Source organism: Ornithorhynchus anatinus, chromosome 11, assembly GCF_004115215.2.
Source record: "Ornithorhynchus anatinus isolate Pmale09 chromosome 11, mOrnAna1.pri.v4, whole genome shotgun sequence".
Lineage (NCBI taxonomy): Eukaryota > Metazoa > Chordata > Mammalia > Monotremata > Ornithorhynchidae > Ornithorhynchus > Ornithorhynchus anatinus.
In genome coordinates this window covers 8,833,284-8,855,512 of record NC_041738.1, presented here as the reverse complement: position 1 = coordinate 8,855,512, position 22,229 = coordinate 8,833,284, and the positions used below count along the sequence as shown (strand labels likewise).

General features: G+C 50.0%; 1 protein-coding gene across 5 annotated transcripts in view; it reads right to left on the bottom strand.

Moving 5' to 3' along the window:
* Nucleotides 1-642: 642 nt before the first annotated feature.
* The window catches only part of ZNF423 (zinc finger protein 423), a 351,343-nt gene continuing 329,756 nt past the window's right edge, over nt 643-22,229 (bottom strand). For all 5 annotated transcript variants that reach the window (XR_005660542.1, XM_029075685.1, XM_029075686.1 and 2 more), the window contains one exon: nt 643-1,282. Coding sequence is in view for 4 of the 5 variants with exons in the window: in XM_029075685.1 (XP_028931518.1) it covers nt 1,253-1,282 (30 nt within the window). In the remaining variant the exon portion in view is untranslated. The remainder of the gene's footprint in view (nt 1,283-22,229) is intronic.

Below are 22,229 nucleotides of genomic sequence, written 5' to 3'. Positions count from 1 at the left end.
GCATGTTGCGAGAGATGTGTCCATGGAGCCCCTGTGGGTCGGCGATGACTAGACAGCATAAGACAAGAAATAGTAATAGTATTACTACTCCAGTGCTTAGTAAATGCTTGGTACATAATAAGTGCTTAATAACTACCAATACTATTATTATTGCCAAATACACATTAAGTAAAAATTAGAACATGGATACAAATGATAAAAATCAAAGTAAGAAGTTTAATAACCTGTTCTCACCTGAGACTCACCTTGGGACAGGGGAGTGGAATGAAGAAGAAGAGGAGGAGGAGGAGGAAGTTGAGGAGGAGAAGGAGGAGGAGGAAGTGGAGGAAGAGAAGGAGGAGGAGGAGAAAGTGGGGGAGGAAGAGCAGGAAGAACAAGAGGAGGAGGAAGAGGAGGAGGGAGAGGAGGACATAGAGGAGGAGGTGGGAGGAGAAGAGTCTGGGTTTCTAGTCAGTGAAATATACCCAGGCAATTCAGAAAACACACTTCGCCCCCCTCTACATGAGGATCCAGTCAGTTTTCACAGGTCACAGAGAGCTTTCTTTCCAAGGGTGAGAAATGGCCTTACCCTGGACCCCTTCACCAGTTCAAAAGAGGGAATCTGGGCAGGCTGTGAGGTAGATTCAAAATCCCAGACGCTAATCTCATGGATTCTCTTTATTGAACTGTACTAGTTATTGCAGTCAGATTAAGTCACATTTAAAAAGCAGACCATCCAGTTGCACTGAAACCGATTATATTCATTACATAGTTTTAATCACTGTCCGGTGAACTGGCAAATCCAATCAAAGCATTAGTCTTTAATTAAAAAATTCGAAAGAAATATTCAGACAATAGCCAAGCAATCACATCACAATGCACAATGACCTAAAATTGCAATTAAAAGTCGTTAACGAAAAGAAAATCACAACCTAACCCTCTTTACCTATCAATATAATACAAGGAGCAACGAAAGACAATAGCATCGAAAAGCAGGTTGATCTAACACTATAAATTCAGTCGGTAGCAGAAGCCCTAAAGTACACTAGGCTGAAGCAGGACAATAAAAAATACTGAGCATGGAATACTTTTAATCTCTTCCATTAATATTCATTTCCAGCTGCTTATAATAGCAGCGCCTCATGGCCAAATCATTAGAGTTTTACATCTGGGTTGCAAATGACACTTTGATTGGATGTAATGTTCAAATAGCCCTCCCCACTGCGTCTCCGGCAAGTCTTCGGCAGAGAGATGTCCTGTCGTGACAGTGGCCTTACTGTGAGTGCTGGCTCAACGTGTGGTTCTGGAAAGACGAGAAAAGGAGATGTGGATGAGGGAGAGAATAATAGAAAGCGTGCCTATACCCTCCTACTCTGGGCCATTTAGGCAGAACGCCACATAAAAGCTTCTCAATTATTACAAAACAAAATGCAATAAAGAAAAAGTACTCATAAGTAACAGCTGCCAACGTGACACATTCGCTTTGCAGTGTTAGCTCTGTTAATGCCCGCACGCTCTTGGGTTTTCTTTGCTTTTTTTTTTTTCTGTTTGACCCCCATCAAGATCGCCCGCGAGGGTTCCGATTCATACGGGGAAAAGGGTGACACTGGGGGAGGGGAGGTGGCGGGAAATGTCCCCTTGAGATTTGCTTTTTGCTGCGACAATTAAGAGGAAAAATCAATCCTTTAACACCTCGATCCCCTCCGGGCGGCATTTCTCTTTTTCTCCCTGATAGGGGGTAGGGGTGGCGGCAGAGACGGGGCCAGATTGTGGCATGCACTTCTCAATCCAAGATATTTTTCAGCTGAACCATCGGTCTGGGCAGCAATCACACACACACACACGTACACACACACACACGTGCGAGAGGCACAGAAATCACTAACGAAGTAAATCTTTGTCATTCAGCCCTATAAACCCCACCCAAACACTCCCTTTCTCTCTCCTTATCTCTCAGTTCCTCTCCTCCTGCTCTGTCTCTCCCACTCTCCATCTCTCTCTCCCCGGGGTCTCTGTCTCTCCACTGCTCTCTATCTCTCTCCCACTCCTCTGCCTTCGAGCAGAGCACCGTAACCAGGACCCGCCGCCCAAGAGTCTCTTTGACTCGTGCAAGGAAGCACTGCAATCCACTCACGTTGCTTTGTGCCGGAGAGAAATAAATCACGATGTGATCGAGAAGTCGTACTTCCAATCGGCGGCCGCACGATTTATCCTTTTGGAGAGATGAGCCTCCCTCCCCCGCTGCTTTAATAGTCATAATAATAATGTTGATATTTGTTAAGCGCTTACTATGTGCAGAGCACTGTTCTGAGCGCTGGGGTAGACACAGGGGAATCACGTTGTCCCACGTGGGGCTCACGGTCTTCATCCCCATTTTACAGATGAGGTAACTGAGGCGCAGAGAAGTTAAGTGACTTGCCCACAGCCACACAGCTGACAAGTGGCCGAGCCGGGATTCGAACCCATGACCTCTGACTCCGAAGCCCGTGCTCTTTCCACCGAGCCACGCTGCTTTAGAGATGGGGTGGGGGGGAGAACTACCCCTCCGACTCCAACGGCTTGAGGAACTTCCGGGGAATCCCTGACCAAGCTCCCGCTCAGGTTCGCCGAGGGGGATATCGCGTCGGAGAGCCCACCCGCCGGACCCGGAGTTGATTCATTTACTTGGGACGACCCCCGTCTCACATGCTGCGGGGGGCGAGTGTTAACTTTCTGTCCATCGTCCGCTTCTACTAAATCATCCAGGTCGAAGCCACGACTCTTAGAGAAATAGAGGGTCTCCTCCCTCAGCTCCCCACCCCTCTCCTTTGCCCCGGTGATCGAAATTTGCAAGGGTAACGGCATCTGTTTAACGGAGAGCGTCTTGTGGAAATATTTAACTAATGGACCCTCCGCACCCAGGCCTCCATTCACTCTCCGGGAAGCGGTGACCCCATTTAAAAGCTGGCGGGCGTCCTGTCGGATCTGCCGGTTCCTGCAGGCAGAGGAAGGGACCGCCAGGGGTCAGAAGTGACAGTCGAGTTTCCTCTCCAAGTTCCCGGTGGCAGGTGGCAGGCAGGTAGGCCAAGGAAACTCTAGACAACAAGCTTTTCTGAAAAGACCCAAGATCCGAAAAGCCGGATCCGGTCGGGTTCTTAAGACGCTCACTAGAATCCCGCCCGCTGTGCAGCATTAGAAGTCCCACCAGTAGGTCCACCCCCAACCAACAGGCAAAGACACAAAATGCTGGAAACCCTTTTTAGTTGAAGAAGGAGATGTGGGTGCATTTTATTTCCATTGTTTTTAGAGAAGCCCGTAGAAGATACAAAACACGAAATGACCCAGAAGGGTGCTGGGACCAATGGGACCAAAAAGAATCTTCATTCCGAGGGGTCTTCTTTTTTTTTTTTTTCAAATAAAGATATTCATGCTTCAGAGGCTTCACTTAGTATCGGCTTGTGCGGTGCTGACCGGTAGAACTACCATCAAAACCAAATGCTCATTTTAATTCCAAGCTCCACGTTAATGAACGGAAAGAGAGATGACAGGGGAATATATTAAGAGAAGCTTCGTTTTCAAAACGTGAAAGAAATCTAGAATACGTACCCCACCCCCCCACCTTCAAAAAGTCACTTCCCTGATGAATCCCCCTACACCCAGCCCCTTGTCTAGGCAGGGCACCCCCTCTGCCACTTCATGTATTTACCTATTCATCTGCTCATTTTTTATTTATGGATTCGCTTGTGTTTATTATTTGCATCTATTCTTTCACTCTCAACCGTGCCATAGTCATCAATTGATACCTCCGGCCTCTAGGGCTGACACCCCCAGGCAGGGAAAAATTCAGCATCCATTCTCCTTCCATATGACGTAATTTCTTTAGTTGGGTGAGCACATTCTGTATGTTGTCACTATTTTAGGCTGCGGCCCGAATCCAGAGCGCTTCCTCGGGGGGCTTTCTCCGGTGGATTGGGGGGACCCTGATCCACTCCACACCCCCGCCCCCCATAAGTCCAAAGCCGTTGTGTTTCCTTCCCAGGCCCCTGTTCATGCAAGCACTGCTTCTGTTGAGGTGGAAGCTTCCCAATTTTTGATGTCTCCCTGTCACCGCCCTGAGGTACTTTCGAAGGCGGCCCTGACGGTTCCTGAGATTCTAATATCCAAAGAGCCCTGAGGGCGGGGATTGCGCTGACACTGATTTCTGGAGGCACTCACCAAGTCAACCCCAAATCTGGTCCCTCAGGGCCCGAGCCTGGAGTGCTGGCTTTTCCAAAGGGTGACCTCTGAACTGCCGCCCGGCAGAGCCCAAAAGGAACAGCCAGTAACAGAGTTATAATATCGAACCGAATGTGGCTGTCGAGGCGAGGGGTGGCATTGACCAACAAGCGTGCGATCGACGTGATTAAAACGCTGCCGACTGGAACCCCAAAGGGTGGAGGGAGGAGAAATAGCCCCAGCTCCTCCCTCCCCTGCGCTCTCCCTAACCCCCGAGCGTTTTGGTAATGACTCTTCCAATCGGGCTCTGCGATGGGCCTATTTTTAGGTTGTGCTGAATACCGATAAATAAATAAAAAACGCACAAGGTTTACCACCGTGGAATCGAAGCCCGGCCTCTCCCCGCTAGGCAGATCCATACTTATTTCGGCGGTGTCATTTAGGAGATAATGCACAATCAGCACTAGATGCAACGTGTCTGGGCTACGGTCGGGGAACGTGAATTGAAACGGGTTCGGCTGCCATTATCGATTGCACCAGGCAGGTCAATGCGAGAATGGTATGTGGCTCTAAATCTGATAATGAACCACTCGATTAGACCCTCCTCCCCTCATCCCACTGCCTATACATGGGCTAAGAGGACATTTTACACCAGGGGGAGGTTTGGGGTGGGAGGTGAGGAGGCTGAGAAGGGAGGAGACCAGACGGGTCCGGCACTGAGGCCTAGCTCGGGTTCGGAGTTCAGGTCCCAGCCCTCTCCTCCGGCAGGACTGTGAGTTAGCGTGAACAGTCTCCAGTATCCCTCGCACCAATTGGGATTAATAATAATAATTGTGGAATTTGTTGAGTGCTTACAATGTACCAGGAATGTACTAAGCGCTGGGGTGGATACAAGCAAATTGGGTTGGACACAGTCCCTGTCTCACGTGGGCTCACATTCTTAATCCCCATTTTACAGATGAGGTAACTGACGCACAGAGAAGTGAATAACAATAACAATAATAATAATGATGGTATTTGTTAAGTGCTTACTATCTGCCAAGTAAATGAAGCGACTTACCCAAGGTCAGACAGCAGACGAGTGGAGGAACCGGGATTAGACCCAGCTAGGTCCTTCTGACTCTCAGGCCCGTTGCTCTATCCACTAAGCCAGGGCATTGTGTGGCCCAGTCACCAACAGCCAATGTTCCTTTGAAGTGTCAAGTGTCAGCCGCCCTAACCGCTCTCCTGTGATCCTCAATATGGTTTTCCCGATCCCTGCTCCCCATCATCTTAATGGGGAGTTCGGGACAGACTGGGAAGAGGTGGGACCTTCCAGACCCTTCTCCCCGGACCCTTGCCAAGGGTGCCGGATGGAAGACAGACAGTTGGCCTGACCATGATCCCATGTCCAGCAGATGACCACTCTACTGCAGTGTGGCTCAGTAGAAAGAGCCCGGGCTTGGGAGTCAGAGGTCATGGGTTCGAATCCCAACTCTGTCCCTTGTCAGCTGTGTGACTGTTGGCAAGTCACTTCACTTCTCTGTGCCTCAGTTCCCTCATCTGTAAAATGGGGATGAAGACTGTGAGCCTCACGGGGGACAACCTCATTCCCCTGTATCTACCCCAGCGCTTAGAACAGTGCTCTGCACATAGTAAGCGATGAACAAATACCAACATTATTATTATTATTATTATTGTTACTGAAAGCACATGGGTTCTGGTCCCATGTCAAACAGATGACCACGCCGTTGAAAGCACAATGGATTCTGGTTGTTCCACTGCTGACCCACAATACTCTCTCTTAAATTGCACATGAGACTTTAGATTAGATATAAAGAAGAGGTATCAGTCGCTGAAATGGGTGAAGGGAGGATATGACTGTAGAATCTCCCTGTAGGTCTTTGAAGATGGGAGTGAGTCTTGGTTGCATGGGAGGATTCACAGGTGGTCCTGCCTGAGTGCAGTAGGATAATAATAAAAATAATGGTGGCATCTGGTAAGCACTTACTATGTGCCAAGCACTGTGCTAAGTGGTGGGATGGGCACAGACACAGTCTCTGTCCCACCTGGGGCTCACAGACTAAGGGGAGGGAATACTGGCGTTTAATCCCCATATTACAGAGTAGGAAACTGAGGCAGACAGTTAAGTGCCCAAGGTCACCCAGCAGGTAAGTAGTGGAGTTGGGATTAAAACCCAGGCCTCTGACTCTTAGTCCTGGGTTCTTTCCACTAGGTCATGTTGCTTCTCAGGGGGCTCGAGCAATCAATCAGTGGTATTTTTTGAGTGCTTACTGTGTGCAGAGCATTGTACTAGGGTACAGCAAATTGGGTTGGACTGTACTAGGGGCTTGGGAGAGTATGCTGCAACAGAGTTGGTAGACACGTTCCCGGTCCCCCACGACCTGTCGAAGCTCCTTCCAAATCAAAGGGCCAGGTAGGGGTAGCTGATCAATTTGAGGAGCCGGGAGAATACCCGAGCCTCAGGACTTCATTTCCAATGACCTCTTGGTGGCTTCTCTCCAGGAGACGCACCCTCTTCACTCCCTCCCTCTCTGCCCCGGCCAGGTCAGCTCAGACAGGCTTTCGGAGGGAAAGGCTCCATGGGATGAAAGTAAAGGTGTCTTCCACACTTGTCTGGGATAGTCTCTAAAGAAATGGATGAGCTATAAGAGAAGACTGGGAGCAGTGAAGAAAAGACACCTGCTTACCCCACAGAAGAAGGGCACCTGATCTTGCAACTTCCTTGCTCATGGCCTACTGTCCAGCTCCTGATCGAGGGAGACGCTGGGAAGCCGGGGGGGAGATGATGGCATCTCTGGGCCCTGTCATTTCAGCACACATCTGGCTAACCAACTTCCCAAGGAGTCCCTGAAAACCCCCTGTGCTCGACAGCCCCAAATAGAGATGGAGCGGCCACCCTGTAGTTCAGTCGCAGATCGAAGGAGGCCTTTCAGGGAGCTCCATCAGGGTGTCTCACAGGGTTCCTTCCACCCCGTGGCCTCCACACGTGGCCTCTGCTTAATGTAGATTTCTTTGTTTCTGGCACCGCTATATTTAGCCTTGCTTGGAAGGAGGAAAATTGTCTTTTAAAGATGTCACCGATGCTGCAGACTCAAACTCTCCAGCTCCAAACGGATCGGCGGTGGGAGATAGGGGAACAGGAAAGCGCCCATGAGGCAGGCCGGCAGGGAGGCTGGCACTTGAGTGAGACAGTTTCCTCCTCTCAGTGACAGTCAGTCACAGGTGTGCAGCTCTGGAGCAGGTGAACAAGGTGAAAGCCCACAGCGAGAGGATAATACCTCCCTCGCTTTCGAGGGCCGCCAGGCAACTGGTGACTTGCCCAAGGTCACACAGTAGACATGCTGTGTCCAACCTTATATCTAAATAAATATACGTATCTATATTTGAGTTATATAGAGAAGCAGCATGGCCTAGTGGATAGAGCACTGGCCTGGGAATCAGAAGGACCTGGGTTTAAATCCCGGCTCCTCCACTTGTCTGCTGTGTAACCTTGGGCGAGTCACTTCACTTGTCTGGCCCTCAGTTACCTCATCTGTACAAGAGGATTAAGACTGTGAGCCCCATATGGGACAGGGATGGTATCCAACCTGCTTGCCTTGTATCTATCCCAGCACTTACAACAGTGCCTGGCACATACTAAGCGCTTAACAAATACCGTTTTAAGGAAGTTATATATTATAAATTATTTATGTATAAATAATACGGTCTATCTACCCCCTAGGCTGTAAGGCCATTGTGGGCAGGGAATGTGTCTGCCAGTTGTAATGTACTCTCCCAAGTGCTCAGAACAGTGCTCTGCACATAGTAAGTGCTCAATAAATACCATGGATTGATTCTCTCCCTCAGCGCTTGACACTTAGTAACCACTTATCAAATATCAATATCTCACGGTGGGGGGCTCTGAGGAGCAGACCGGGGTCCTTTTGACCTGGTGTTCTTATACCTTTTCCTTGGACTCTCTGAAATTCCACATTGGATCTCGGGCAGGCCCGGTAGCTCAGCCCACGGGTCACCTAAGGTTCTGTCCCAAATCCCGGACACACCCAGGGGAATAGACGTCACACCTCCTTGTCGCCCAGGTTCAACCCTGAGCCAAAGCCAGCTCCGGAGTGTGGGGTTGTGTGGAGGAGGTAGGCCCTCCAGTCACTCTCCTGTCTGAGGCAAAGTGTTCCCCTGCCTGAGGGCAGAAGGCTGGACCAGATGACCTATGGCAGTTCCAGGACACAAAATCCTACCAAAGAGAACATAGGCCCTACCATCATTTCAACAGACAAAGTGGTGAGACAAGATGAGCCCAAGATGGGAGATCTGGAGCCAAGGAGGATTAAGGAGAGTCCTCAGGAGCGCAAAGAGACAGAAGCTGCTTCCTACACTCCCCCGCCACTAGGCTTCCGGCTAAGAGCTGGGGTCCCTGGGAGTCCCAGGAGCCATGACCGCTGGCCAACGCTGGGAATGTGGTCTCTGCGGTCGGTGGCAGAAGGAGACCGCGGGATCTCTCGGCCTCTGGGGATCTCCGGAGACCGAGCGCTCCCCGTCTCTCTTGGATCGTCTTCCAGGAGGAGTCTCGTCCTCACCCTGAAGAGCCTTCCCCACTTCTGAAACCTTAAATCTTCTGCCGGGCCCCCTCGGGCTCCTGCCTCCAGGGCTCCCTTGGACCCTGTCTGGTAACAGGGGCGGCCTGCCCCGAACAACAGCCCCTGCCTCTTTAAGCAGATCAATTTCCCCAGCAGGATTCATATGCAGGAAATATCCTGCTCCTCTCACCCGGTCAATAGCGAATTATGCCGGTCGACGTGGCAGAGTGACAGACATACACAACTACCTCAGCCCTCATCCGCGAACCTAGATGGGCCTGAGGTTTTCGGCTTCCCCTTTAAAGCCCCAACCCCATCCACCATAAAAGACACTAACTCAAGGAGACCAGCCTCCTCTTCTGATTCCCCTGCCCCTCTCTCCTCTCCCCTCCCTCCCTCATCTCCCTCCCTCGATTTCCCCTTCTGAATTTCCATTGGCATCTATTTGCTCAATGAACCAGGCCCCGTCAATGAAGGTCAGAGTGTTTGGAGGCTTGGCTTCATAAAGAGATTACTTCAGGCGGAGGACACGGGCAGGGCTCTGCATCGGTCTTGGGAGATTACCGCTCCCGATGGGAAAAAACAATGAGCCTCCAATTGGTGCCATGCTAAGGCTAAGCTTGAGAGGCATTTGGGGTACGTCGGAGCTGCAGGAGAGGTGGCACAGCAGGAAGCAAAGAACCAGCCAGAAGAGAAATAAATATGACCTCCCGCCCATTTACCTTTCTCTTTTCCCCCGCTTGGCACACCCCTTTTTTTGGAGGGGAGGAGGGAGCTGAGGAAGAAGGGGCAGAGCAGGGGAGAGGGCGTGAGTGTGTGTCTCTCTCTCTCTCTGCCTTCCATTTGCTAAATGACGCTAAAGAAAAATCACCTTTGCCCCCCCGCTGTTTGTGTGTGCTTATTTTTAGAACCGTTTGACAAGCATCCAAGGGTCTAAGACTAACAGATGGCCTGTCTTAAAGCCTCATATGTTCACTAGTTTGCACTTCTGACAAACAGTAAACGTACTCAAGAGTGTGCCATAAACGGAGCTGAATGAATGCTCAGGACACAATTTAGTTAACGCGCTTCATTAAAAGTGATTCGGATGACCGAGGTTCCCCGCAAAACAGGTGACAAATTTCCCTCCTCTTCCTCCTCTCGGGACGAGGCACTCGGTTCCAGGAGATACCTGGGGGTGGGAGTGGGAGCGGGACCTGAGGATCTGGCCTTGTTCATCCAAAGAAGCAGTGGGTCTCTGCCACCTTCCACGATTTGTCTCACACCTACCAATCCTGGGTGGTTTTTTTTTCCCCCTTCCCCCTAGTAACAAGACAGGCCCGAAATGTTTATCTTTCAGTATTTACCCCAACAGTCAATCGATCCATCTGTCAGTGGTATTTCTGGATCATGTACTGTCAGCAGAGCACTCTACTATGTGCTTGGGAATGTATAGAAGTAGCTTGGCCTAGCGGAAGAAGCACAGGTCTTAGAGTGAGAGGACCTGGGTTCTAATCCTGGCTTTGCCACTGGCCTGCTGTGTGACCTCGGGCAAGTCTCTTCCATTCTCTGGGCCTCGGTTTCCTCATCTGCAAAATGGGGGGTGAAATACCTGTTCTCCCTCCCTCTTAGACTGTGAGCCCTACGTGGGACTGGGATTGCATCTGACCTCATTACCCTGTAACTACCCTACTATGTGCCAAGCACTACAGAACTTCATAAATATCACCGTCATTATTGCAAGAGAGTAGAGATAAAGCCCATTGCAGAGTGCTTGGCAGAGAGTAATGTCTTCATAATGATGGGGAAGGAGCCTCCAGGGGTAAATGAAGGGCAAGCCTTGGACCATTCGCCAAGATTCAAGACCAAGAGTCTGCAGGAAGAAAGTGATTATGATGCTAATAGTTTGTGCAGGGCCACTGGCACTCTCTCACTGATCAACCAATCAATTGATCATATTTACTGAGCACTCACTATTGCACTGTACTAAGTGCTTGGGAGAGTACGAGACAACAGAATTAACAGACACGTTGCCTGCCCATAACGTGGATCCATATCTTTATAGCTACTGATTCCCTTATCTGCAATTTATTTTGACATCCGTCCATCCCACTGGATTGTAAACTGGACAGTGTCTACGACATCACTCTACTCTTCCCTGCTCTTAGTACAGTGCTTTGCCCACATTAAGCGCTCAGTAAATACCTCGATTTATTGCGGGCCTTGTTCCTGCCAGAGCGGTAGGTGCCACGAGCTAGGAAGCGGGCAGAAAAGAGGCCCATCGAGAAGATTATGGGCCATAAATAACCCTCTGACTAAGCACCTCTGAGTTATCCCGGGGTTCGGCAAATCCTGTGAGCCCACGCTGGAATCCCGGGTGCCCGTTCTGGTCTGGATGGTGTCTGGAAATCGTGGCCAAAAAAACTGAAAGTGCCATCAGCAGTAATATTTATTAAGCACCTAATGATAATAATAATGTTGGTATTTATTTAGCACTATGTGCAGAGCACTGTTCTAAGCCCTGGGGTAGATACAGGGTAATCAGGTTGTCCCACATGAGGCTCACAGTCTTAATCCCCATTTTACAGATGAGGGAACTGAGGCCCAGAGAAGTGAAGTGACTTGCCCACAGTCACATAGCTGACAAGTGGCAGAGCCGGGATTCGAACCCAGGACCTCTGGCTCACTCACCAGCACCTACTGGGTGCTGAGCAGTGTACTAAGTGCTGGGGTGTATACAAATGGCAGAAAATGATCCAAACTCTGCCCTCAAGGCACTCCCTATCTATCGGAGGGGTTTACAAACGGGGAAGAGGAAAGCGCAGGGCGGCATCCACTCTTGGCTTTGCCAGTGAACAAGGGTGGTGTCTCCCACTGTCAAGCCAGCGTTGGCCCCCACTGGGCCTAAGGGGAAGAACTCACTCAAGGCCCACCTTCAAGTGATCTGAAAGTCTCTACTCTGGCGGGAGAGATCGCGTTAAAAAAGAATTAGAAGGTAAACGTTCATCTCCAAACTGCGCTCTCTCCCTATGGGCCCGGGGACCGAGAACAAAACCGGGAGGGGCGCGGGAGAGCGGAGACCTTTGGTCTGGGCTTTGCGGGGGCCATGCCCCGTCGGGCTCTTACTGCATGGCCCCCGGCAAGCTTCCACTCCCTTAGTCTTTTGGGATGTCCGCCCTGCAGCCCCGAGGGGCCGGGGACTTGCACAATTTCTCCTCAGAATTCCTTGGGGCCAGTCCAAGCTGGAGTCATGATTCTTTCCAGCGTTGCTGTGCTGCTGAAAAACCAAAGGGGTCAGGGAAGCTCTTTCCAGGCAGAACTAGCTCCTCTTCCTCCAGCCCCAAGCCCACTTTTCTCCTTCAGGGTTTGACTACGCTGCCCCCCTGCCCCCCACCAAGAAGGCCCACACCTTGTTCTCTCTCCCCCTTCCCCATCCAGAGGTGAGGGTCACTTGATGGAGCAGTGTTCTCCCCACAAAACCCCGGATTAAATGTTGTTGTGAAAAAAGTACAGTGAAGCCCAAGGGAAGGCTTTCTTTCTGCAGCACTTTGGAACTAAAACCCACTTGAGAATAGATTATTAAGACAGAACCCAAGCCTTCTATTAGAGAATCTAGCCGTAAACACACTCGGATACACTCAGGCACCCAACAAAACAAGGGAACTAAGAATACCAGCCTCCAGAGACGCCACGCTCGCTTGGGAGAATTTTACTCAGAAATGTAGATTGCCCCTCATCAGTGGGTTTCTAGCTGATCCCGGCGAGCGGGGAAACACGCGGATGGAGGTTTCCCGACGTTGCTGCTGTGGATGGGGGGCGAGGGGGTGGAGACGAACTTAATTGCTGCTGTCACAGCCAAATGAGACTGAAAGACTTTTTGAATACTGGAGGGATTCTAAGTGTTGGGGTTTGTCTCTGGGGAGGGGGAAGAATCACCCTAAGGTGTTGTTATGGGAGCGGTGATGGGCTCAGATCTACACACACTCACACACACGCCCAGCTTGAGATGTCCCCCAAGCCACCACTTGGAGATATGTGACAGAGCACACTGCCCTCCCCACTAGCTGGTCCCCAAGAAAAGGAAGCGACATGGTCTAGTGGATAGAGCTTAGTGGGAGTCAGAAAGTCCTGGGTTCTAATCCCAGCTCTGCCACTCGTCTGCTGTGAGACTTTGGGCAAGTCACTGAACTTCTCCATTCCTCAGTTGCCTCATCTGTAAAGTGGGGATTAACACTGTGAGCCCCATGTGGGACATGGACTGTGTCCAACCTGATTAGCTTGTATCTATTCCAGTGCTTAGTACAGTGCCCGGCAAATAGTAAGCGCTTAACAAATTACCAAAAAAAAAAAATCCTTTCATCTGTGCCCTGCCTTTCTGTCCCTCCATTCTTGGCCTTGGACCAAATCACCATCTTGCTTCACCAGTGGGGGTGGGATGAGAGAGGGAGAAATACCTCCGTATTAATTACCCTCCTCTTCCCTGGGGCAGTTGGGTTGGGGGGCGTGGAGAGAAACATTTCCACATCTTTTAGCCAGTGAATCGTGGAACTCCAGGAAGCCCACCACACCTATCTTCCTGCCTCCAAACAAGAACACAAGTAACCTCCTCCCCAGACAAATGTGTGCCTCACTGAATGGAAAGATTCTGGGCCTGGGTTTCTACAACTTCTCTCGGTCACCTATCCCGCGGACTAAAAACTCTTGAACAACCCTGACTGGCAGGAAATTTTTCCTTACCTCTAACCTAAATCCTTCCTGCTACAATATAAGCCCATTTCCTTTTGTAAGGCCCCTCACCGACCCGCCAAACAAAAGAAAATGCCCAGGGTCTGAGAGGCCCCCAAATCCCACCCAAACTGAGCCCCAAATCAGCCCTGTTCACGGCTATGAGAGCCAGGCCCTATTGAGACCCTGATTCACCAGGCAAGGATTCACCAGGGGACTCAAGTCAGGTGGTGGGAAGGCTTCATTGCATGTGTGGCTGCACAACTCCCCTGGGGTCCACCTTTTATTTCAAAAATTTCCTTCCCGCCCAGGAGCCTCAAGACAGCCCAATCTGACACTGTTGGAAAAATAAACCTTTTGTCACAGATATGGCCAGGGGTGTCAGTGCTTCCTGTTAAACACCCTCCTGCCCCCCCCCAACACAAATACACATGCACATATGCCCATGCATGAACACAAACACACGCGCATACTATCCATTGTAGTGTGTGGCACCCAGTGGGTGCTCACTAAAAACCAGCATTATTACTAAACCGGCATTATTACTATGCTCAGGTGTGAACCCTGTTCCCTCACTGGGGAGTAAAAGCCCAGGGAAGCAGGCTTTTGTTGACCCTCGGGACAGTTGGCGTGGAGACTGCACTTTCCCTCCTGCCTCTGGGGACCGGTGGAATTCTTTCCAGACAAGTCTGGCCTTCGGTTGGAAGCCCAGAGTGGAGTGCTCCTCCTCCTGTTAGAAATACCCAGTAGTGGGGGTTCTGGAGATGGCTCCCCTCATCCAGAGACCGCCCCCAGATCAGCCCCGACCAAGTGGCCAGAGAACAAATAGCGTGCGGCCAGTGTCGGCACTCCCACGGGTCTGTCGAGAGAGAGAGGGAAAGAGAGAAGTGACCAGTGGAGAGAAGGAACCCACCTGCTTCTCCAGAGAAAGCCTCTTTCTCCCCAAAGCCTCCTCTGTCCGAAGGAACAGAAAACCACACATAACACCTGCAAGAGCACACCCCCGATTGTGCACATTTGTACACACCCAGACGCTTGTTTGCACACAGATGGGCACACACCCCAAGACGCTTGTTTGCACACAGATGGGCACACACCCCAAGACGCTCCCTAATGGCCAAAATGAACGGACTCGATTGTTATTCTAAGTGTCCGCTCTCCCCCAAGGTGAAGGAAGGATACTCAGCCACGCTGGCTCCATTGGGTTCAAGGCTTTCCTTTCAGTTCCCCAGAAAAAGAGAGAAAAGTTCTAGGATCCAAACTTCTTCCACCTAAGGTCCAAGGCAGCTCTCTCCAGAAGCGGCCGAGGGTCTCCTCTCCCTGATTCCTGGGACCACCACCCAGGCCACTCTAAGAGGTGGGGGGCCGGGGGAGGGGGTGGGCGGCTCACTAGTAAGTCACTCAATCATATTTACTGAGTGCTTACTTGTGCAGAGCACTGTACTAAACACTTGGGAGAGTACAATATAACAATAAACAAACTCATCCCCTGCCCACAGGGAGCTTACAGTCTAGACGGGGCCAGATTGTACTCCCTGAATGAGTTGCTATTTCCTCCTCTCTGGCAATGCCTAAACATAAGAGGGGCCTCTTTTTGGTGGGGTTGGAGGCAATTTATTAATAGAGTCATTTATTTAGTGCTTACTATATACTAAGTACTGGATAGGCACAAGGTTATCAGATGGGACAAAGTCCTTGTCCCACACAGGGTTCACAATCTAGCTCATCCTCATTTTACAGATGAGAAAACTGAGGCCCAGAGAGGTTAGGTGACTTGCTTTAGGTCACACAGCAGGCCAGAGCAGAGCTGAGACTTTAACCTACAACTTCTGCCACCCAATCCCATGCTCCTTCCACTAGGCATGATGCCATCCTGCAGTTGGCATAGCCACCCCAATTGCCCCAGTCCTGTCATCTCTAGGCCAGCGAGGGGTTTCTGATGTGGCCAGGTGATAACTTTCTGGCACAGGCCACGAAGGCTCAGCGTAATTAATGAACCCTTACTCTGTGCATTCATTCATTCATTCATTCGATAGTATTTATTGAGCGCTTACTATGTGCAGAGCACTGTACTAAGCGCTTGGAATGAACAAGTCGGCAACAGATAGAGGCAGTCCCTGCCGTTTGACGGGCTTACAGTGCAGAGCACCGGACTCAACCCGTGGGAGAGTACGATAGGATAACTAGACGCAACGCCTGTCTTCAGAGTGCTTACAGTCTAGAGGGGAAGAAAGACTCGAAAAGAAATGACAGGAATGGACAACAACAGAGTTTTAGGGTATGTATATAAGTGTTAGCAGGATCGGGAGAGGTGAGTACCTATGTGCTCAGGGAATAAGGACTCAAGTGATGTGGAAGGGCCGAAATTCTAGTGGTAGAGAAATAATCAACCCATCAATTGATGGTACTTACTGAGCACTTACTATGTGCACAGCAGTGTTCTAAATGCTCGGAAGAGTACAAGAGAATTGCTTGGTGCGTTTCCTGCTCTTAGTGAGCTTACAGCCTAGAAGGTAGTGAGCCCATTGTTGGGTAGGAACAATGGTCTCTATTTGTTGCCGAATTGGTACTTTCCAAGCGCTTAGTAAGTGCGTAATAAATAGAATTGAATGAATGAATGAATGGAGTGATGAAAAAAGCATCAGGGAAGGCCTCCTGGAGGAATGTGAGTTCAGAAGGACTTTGAGGATGGGGAGAATAATGCAAAGGGAGAGGGGAGCTCTAGGAAGAAGGGAGGATGTGAGCAAGAGCAAGGGGAGAGAGATGAGAGAGAGGTCCAGTGAGTAGGTTGGCGTTAGAGGAACATTAGTGTGCGGGCTGGGTTGTAGTAGGAGAGCAGATAGGGCTGGCGAGGAAGAGGAAGATCACACTTCCTCTTCTGCAGCAGAGACCCCACGTCCCAGAGACGACAGGACTGGGACAACTGGGTGGCTGTGCCAACTGCAGGAGTGGCATCATGCCTACTGGACGGAACATGGGATTGGTTGGCTGAAGTTCTAGGCTTAAGTCTCAGCTCTGTCCTGCTGTGGGACCTAGAGCAAGTCACTTAACCTCCCTGGGACTCAACTTGCTCGTCCGTAAAATGAGGAGAAGCTAGATCGAGAAGCCCTGTGTGGGACAGGGACTTTGACCAATCTGATAACGTTGTGTCCATCTCTCTTCACCCACCTGATGCCACCCTCTGATTAGGTCCCACCTGAGCCCCGTCGTGACGTGGGACAGGCCCCACACCCAAAAGAGGACAACTGGCCCTCACTCTCCAGGTCGCTGCAGACAAGGAGTCTCCTGGAATGGCTCAGTCAGGCAGGGGCCGGTATCTGGGGTCGGTAGCTGGGCGCCGCCCCTCCACCCCCAAGGACCTGGGTCCTCCCAGGTCCATTTCTCCCCCCACCAGCACCCCCAGCCATAACCCCCAAACCTTGTCCCCAGAACGGCTTCCCCAGAGAGGGCTCTGGACACTCCTCAAGTGCCAGCAAACTGCAGAAAGATAAGTTGCGAAGATGAACCTAATTTGCTGTGATGAATTGTGGGCATGCACCAGTGAGCCAAACCGCAGCTGAGGCCTATTCTGGTTAATGATCTAGCCATGGCTCGTGAAAACACTCGGGGCTGCTCGGCTTTGGCTGGACCGGAGACTTCCTTGCTGCGGCGCCGAGCACCCTGAGAGGTCAGCTGGGCCGCCCCGAGGCCTGGGAGCTGTTTCCCCTGAGCCTGTGCCTTATGGATTGAGAGGGGAATGCATACTTCCACCGATTTAAGTCTGCCATCTGTTTGGCTCCCGAGATCCGCCACTCTTCTATAATAGCATTTCCAGGCACTGTTATAATTATGGCATTTAATGGGTGCTTACTTTGTTCTAAAATACTGGGGTTAATATAAGGTTACTGAATTCCTTGTCCCACATAGCGCTCCCAATCTAATTTATGCCCATTTCACAAATGAAGAAAGTGAAATCCAGAGAGCTTGAGTGACTTGTGCACCATCACACAGTAGACCAAAATCATAGCTGGGATTTGAAACCAGGTTTCTTGACGCCTAGTCCCATTTTCTTTCCAAGCTATCTCACTCCAACTGAGACATTTACCTCATAAGTATTTCCCTGACCCTCCCTTTGAAGAATTTTGACTGACTGGATTGAGTAATTAAAGCCAAATTCCATTTAAGGTGAAATAATGGGTTCTGTTTAACATATATGACATAAGCATTATTAGTACAAGGTACCTTTTTAATGAGAAAAATGTGAAAAATTACATTTGGAAAATCATATTCTGTATGTACATATGAAAACCAAATCAATCTGTCTTTCATTATTGCTTTATATTTGCATTGCTATTTGATTCCACTAGACTGTGAAACCTTGGAGTGCAAGGATCTTGTCTACTAACTCTCTTGTACTCTCCCTAGTACTGAGAATGGAACATGTGCTCAATTAATAATATTGATCAATTATGTAACTCCCCCTCCTAGACTGTAAGCTCATTCTGGCCAGGGAACATATCCACCCACTCTTATATTGTACTCCTCCAAGCGCTTAGTACAGTGTTCTGTACACAGCGCTCACTAAATGTGATTGGATGATCGATTGTGTCTTTTCCTATCATAGCTTTTCATATTTCATAATGTTCGGTCAGTTTTTTGGACATTGGGAATACATTCTTAATGCACTTTACATGATTTCCTATGGGACACTGTACTTTGTTGGGAGTTTGCATTTTGTGGAACGAATTAACAGTGCTAAGAGGGGTAGACCAGCACCTTAATTTTTTTGTTCTTTTTATGGTATTTGTTAAACCCTTACTTTGTGCCAGGCACTGTACTAAGAGCTGGGGTAGGTGCAAGGTAATCATGTGGGACACAGTCCACATCCCATTTAGGGCTCACAGTCTTAATCCCAATCTTACAGATGAGGTAGTTGAGGCACAGAGTAGTTAAGTAACTTGCACAAGGTCACACAGCAGACAAGTGGTGTATCAGGATTAGAACCCAGGTCCTTCTGACTCCCAGGCCCTTTCTCTTAGCAAGAGGCCATGTTGCTTCTCAGTGTGGTCTAGTTTACTTTTCCACTCTACTGCTTGCTATAGGTAGAGGCCAAGGGGACCACCTGCATTTGCTGCAGTAACTTTCAATCGATTAAATAATATTATGATGACGATTACGGTGTTTGTTAAGCACTTATTATGTGCTGGCACTGTGCTAAGCGCTAGAATAGATACAGGTCAATCAGGTCAGATGCAATCCATGTCTCACATTTGGCTCACAGCCTAATAGTATTATAGCATTAGCGCTGTACTAAGCGGCTGGAGACTATATTTGAGTTAGTAGACCTAATTTCGGCCTTGAAGGAGCTGGCAGCCTAGATGGCTCTCTTTTCTTTCTGGATGAAAGCCTCAGAAGCAAAATGGCATAGGGGAAAGAGCACGGGCTTTGGAATCCAAGGCCCTGGGTTCTAATGTCCCCTCTACTGCTTGCCCGCTGTGTGACCTTGGGCAAGTCACTCCATTTTTCTGGGCCTTGGTTTCCTCATCTGTAAAGTGAGAAGTAAATCATATCAACCTATAATATTTATTGAGAACTCACCGGTACAGAGCACCATACTAAATCCTCCTTACACTGTGAGCCCCCCATCTGGGACAGGGCTGTCGGCCTGATTATCTTGTATCTATCCCAGTGCTTAATACAGGGGTTGCAACATAATAAGCACTTATATACAAAATAAATATTGCTATTATTATGGCAGTTGGAGGTGAGGATAAGGAAGGAGAGAGAGAAGGAGGGTGCAAATGTCTTATAAAAACTAGGGCTCCTGGGGTTTGAAAATAATCCCTCCAAGTTGGGGGATATGTCCAGATCCTCTTGTCACATCCTACCTCTGGCCTGGAATGGCCTCCCACTCCATATCCGACAGACGATCACTCTCTCCACCTTTAAAACCGTGTATTGTAAGTACATCTCCTCCGAGAGGGCTTCCCTGACTACAACCTCATCTCCTCTTCTCCCCCTCCCTTCTGAGTGGCCCTCGCACTTGGCTTTGCTCCCTTTATTCACCCCTCCCTCAGCCCCACAGCACTTAGATACATATCCTTAATTTATTAATTTATATTAGCATCCATCTCCCCCTCTAGACCGAAAGACTGTTGTGGGCACGGAATGTGCCTACCAACTCTGTCGTATCGTACTCTCCTAAGTGCTTAGTACAGTGCTCTGCACACAGTAAGTGCTCAATAAATGCTATCGATTTATTCTCTGATCCTACACAATTAACCTGGGGCAAGACTCCGCCCTCTTCTGATGGACTCGCTTGGTTCCTCAATGGCCTCGTCGCTATTGCCCGGTTACCGGCTGAAGAGGGTGAGGGGGAGTCGCACGCCTCGATCGGGTCAGAGCTTCCAGGGAGGGTCGGTGCCGAATATTGACATAACAAAATTAATTTTCCACCCACATGTTCCCTCCCCGCTGTCTCTCGTGAGCTCTGATGCGGTGCATCTGACCGGCCCGCCCGAAATGCCAACTTGCATCTCTCATCGTTAATTTCTTCCTAAATGTCATTAGTAATTGTTATTTGCCGGCCAGAACGTGTGATCGGGGCTTCAGTGGAGAAAACCGCCCCTTTCTCTCTTCTCTGGATCCACCCCTTGGCTGCATGGGGCCTGCAGAGCTGGCATGGATCTCGGTGTCTGGAGGTGAAACGTGCCTCATTTTTAATATTAATGGGACTTTCTTCCACTGAAGTGAATGTCCCATTTCTCATTCAAAGGCGGGAGCCAGGAACAAGCTTCCACCCCCGGCAAATGGAGCTTCCAGCAGACCAGTGAACAACGAAGAGGCGCCATCGTTTTCACGGGTCGCAAGAGCCTTATCGAGGAAGAATGGCGTCTCCCAGCCCAGGTCCCGGGGTGTCTGGAATTGAAGGAATGACAAAGGGTGGAGAGACCACACTGAAGATACCCTTCACGTGGGCTTTTCCCTGCCCACCTGAGGAGCACATCTTCTGACACCTGGTCAGGGGAAGCTATGGATGAACTGGGAAGGGGAATGCTTTCTCTTCCTTTGCAGTTAGTCCTAGCCTCAAACCATTCCCCTGGGGACCAAGGCCACGAACTATTGGATCTAAAGACCTTTTAGTCTTGCGCCAGCCAATCCTGTTATCTTCATTCACTCATTCAATCGTATTTATTGAGCACTTATTGTGTGTAAAGCACTGCACTAAGCTGTTGGGAGAGTACAAGAGAAGCAGCGTGTCTCAGTGGAAAGAGCGCGGGTTTGGGAGTCAGAGGTCTTGTGTTCTAATCGCGGCTCCACCACTTGTCAGCTGGGTTACTTTGCGCAAATCACTTCACTTCTCTGTGCCTCAGTTCCCTCATCAATAAAATGGGGATTAAGACTGTAAGCCCCATGTGGGGCAACCTGATCACCTTGTATCTGCCCCCCACCGCTTAGAACAGTGCTTTGCAAATAGTAAGCGCTTAACAAATACCATCATTATTATTATTATAATCAACAGACATATCCCCTGCCCACATGAGCTTACAGTCTAGAGAGGGAGACAGCCATTAATATATATAAGTAAATAAATTACATAAGTACTTTTACTTGAGTGTGGGGAGCACAGGGACCCCTACTGCATGGGATCTGGGGAAGATACCCCATTTTACCTTATGCCTTTATCTTTATCTTAGTGATGGCTCTACTGGGCAAAGAAGGGTGGGGGCTGGGAGAGTGTGTGTGTGTGTGTGTGTGTGTGTGTGTGTGTGTGTGTGTGTGTGTGTGATTCCTCTCTTTCCTCCCCGCCCCATGCCCCCCCCGGTCCCTTCAAAGGACTTGGGTCTGGGTACCCTGGCCACTCTCACCAAACGAGCGGCATGCTAGTTTAGGACAGACTGCCATTTGGAGGTGGCGGGCTTGGAACTGTGCTTTCAGTAAACACAAATGATCCACAGGCATTGTGTCTTGGCTGCCTCCGCTCCGGCCCATCTGTTGGCATGGCGTGCTGCCCGCTCTAAAAGTTGGTTGGGCCCTTGCCCTGGGGTACGAGTGACAGTCGACAATGGGCTGGGCCGGCCAGGGCGTAGACTCGATCCAAGCTCCGTCTCCTCAGCAGCACCCACCTCCGGCCAGCTGGGTTGGCCATGCGGTGGCATTCGGGGGCATTTAAGGGCATTCGTGGCTCAGGCTTTGCCTTGCTTCTCTTTGGGTCATCCCTCCTCTCTCTCTCTCTCCCTCTCTCTCTCTCTGGTACCAATGAGGTCCCAAACCGGTCTTTGGGAAGCTATGCCGGATGCCTGGTTGACTGGGCAGGTCAACGAACAGCCGTCCCGGCGTCGTATGTCCATCTTCCTCCCGGAGGTTACCGACCTTACGTCGGCTGCACAAACCCACAGCCACCTCACCTCGCATTCCTGCTCGTGCATGAGAGGGGACGGCTCCTATTCACCAGAGCGCTTTCTGCTCAACTAATAGGCTGGCTGGGTTCTCAGGGGTCATTTCAGACAGCCTCCTGCCTCTCCGGAAGATGCATATCTGAACTGTTCGGCAAAGAGAAGATGGTAACAGCATTCTGTTGATCTGGGCTTGTGGGTGTGTCTTAGAGGAAGTGGGCGATCAGCAGGCTTGGTATATAAGCATACGCCTGGGAGTCAGACGGACTTGGATTCTATTCCCGGCTCCGCCACTTGTCTGCTGTGTGACCTTGTGCAAGTCACTTCACTTCTCTTTACCTCAGCTTCCTCATCTGAAGACTGTGAGTCCTATGTGGGAGAGAGACTGTGTCCAATACGA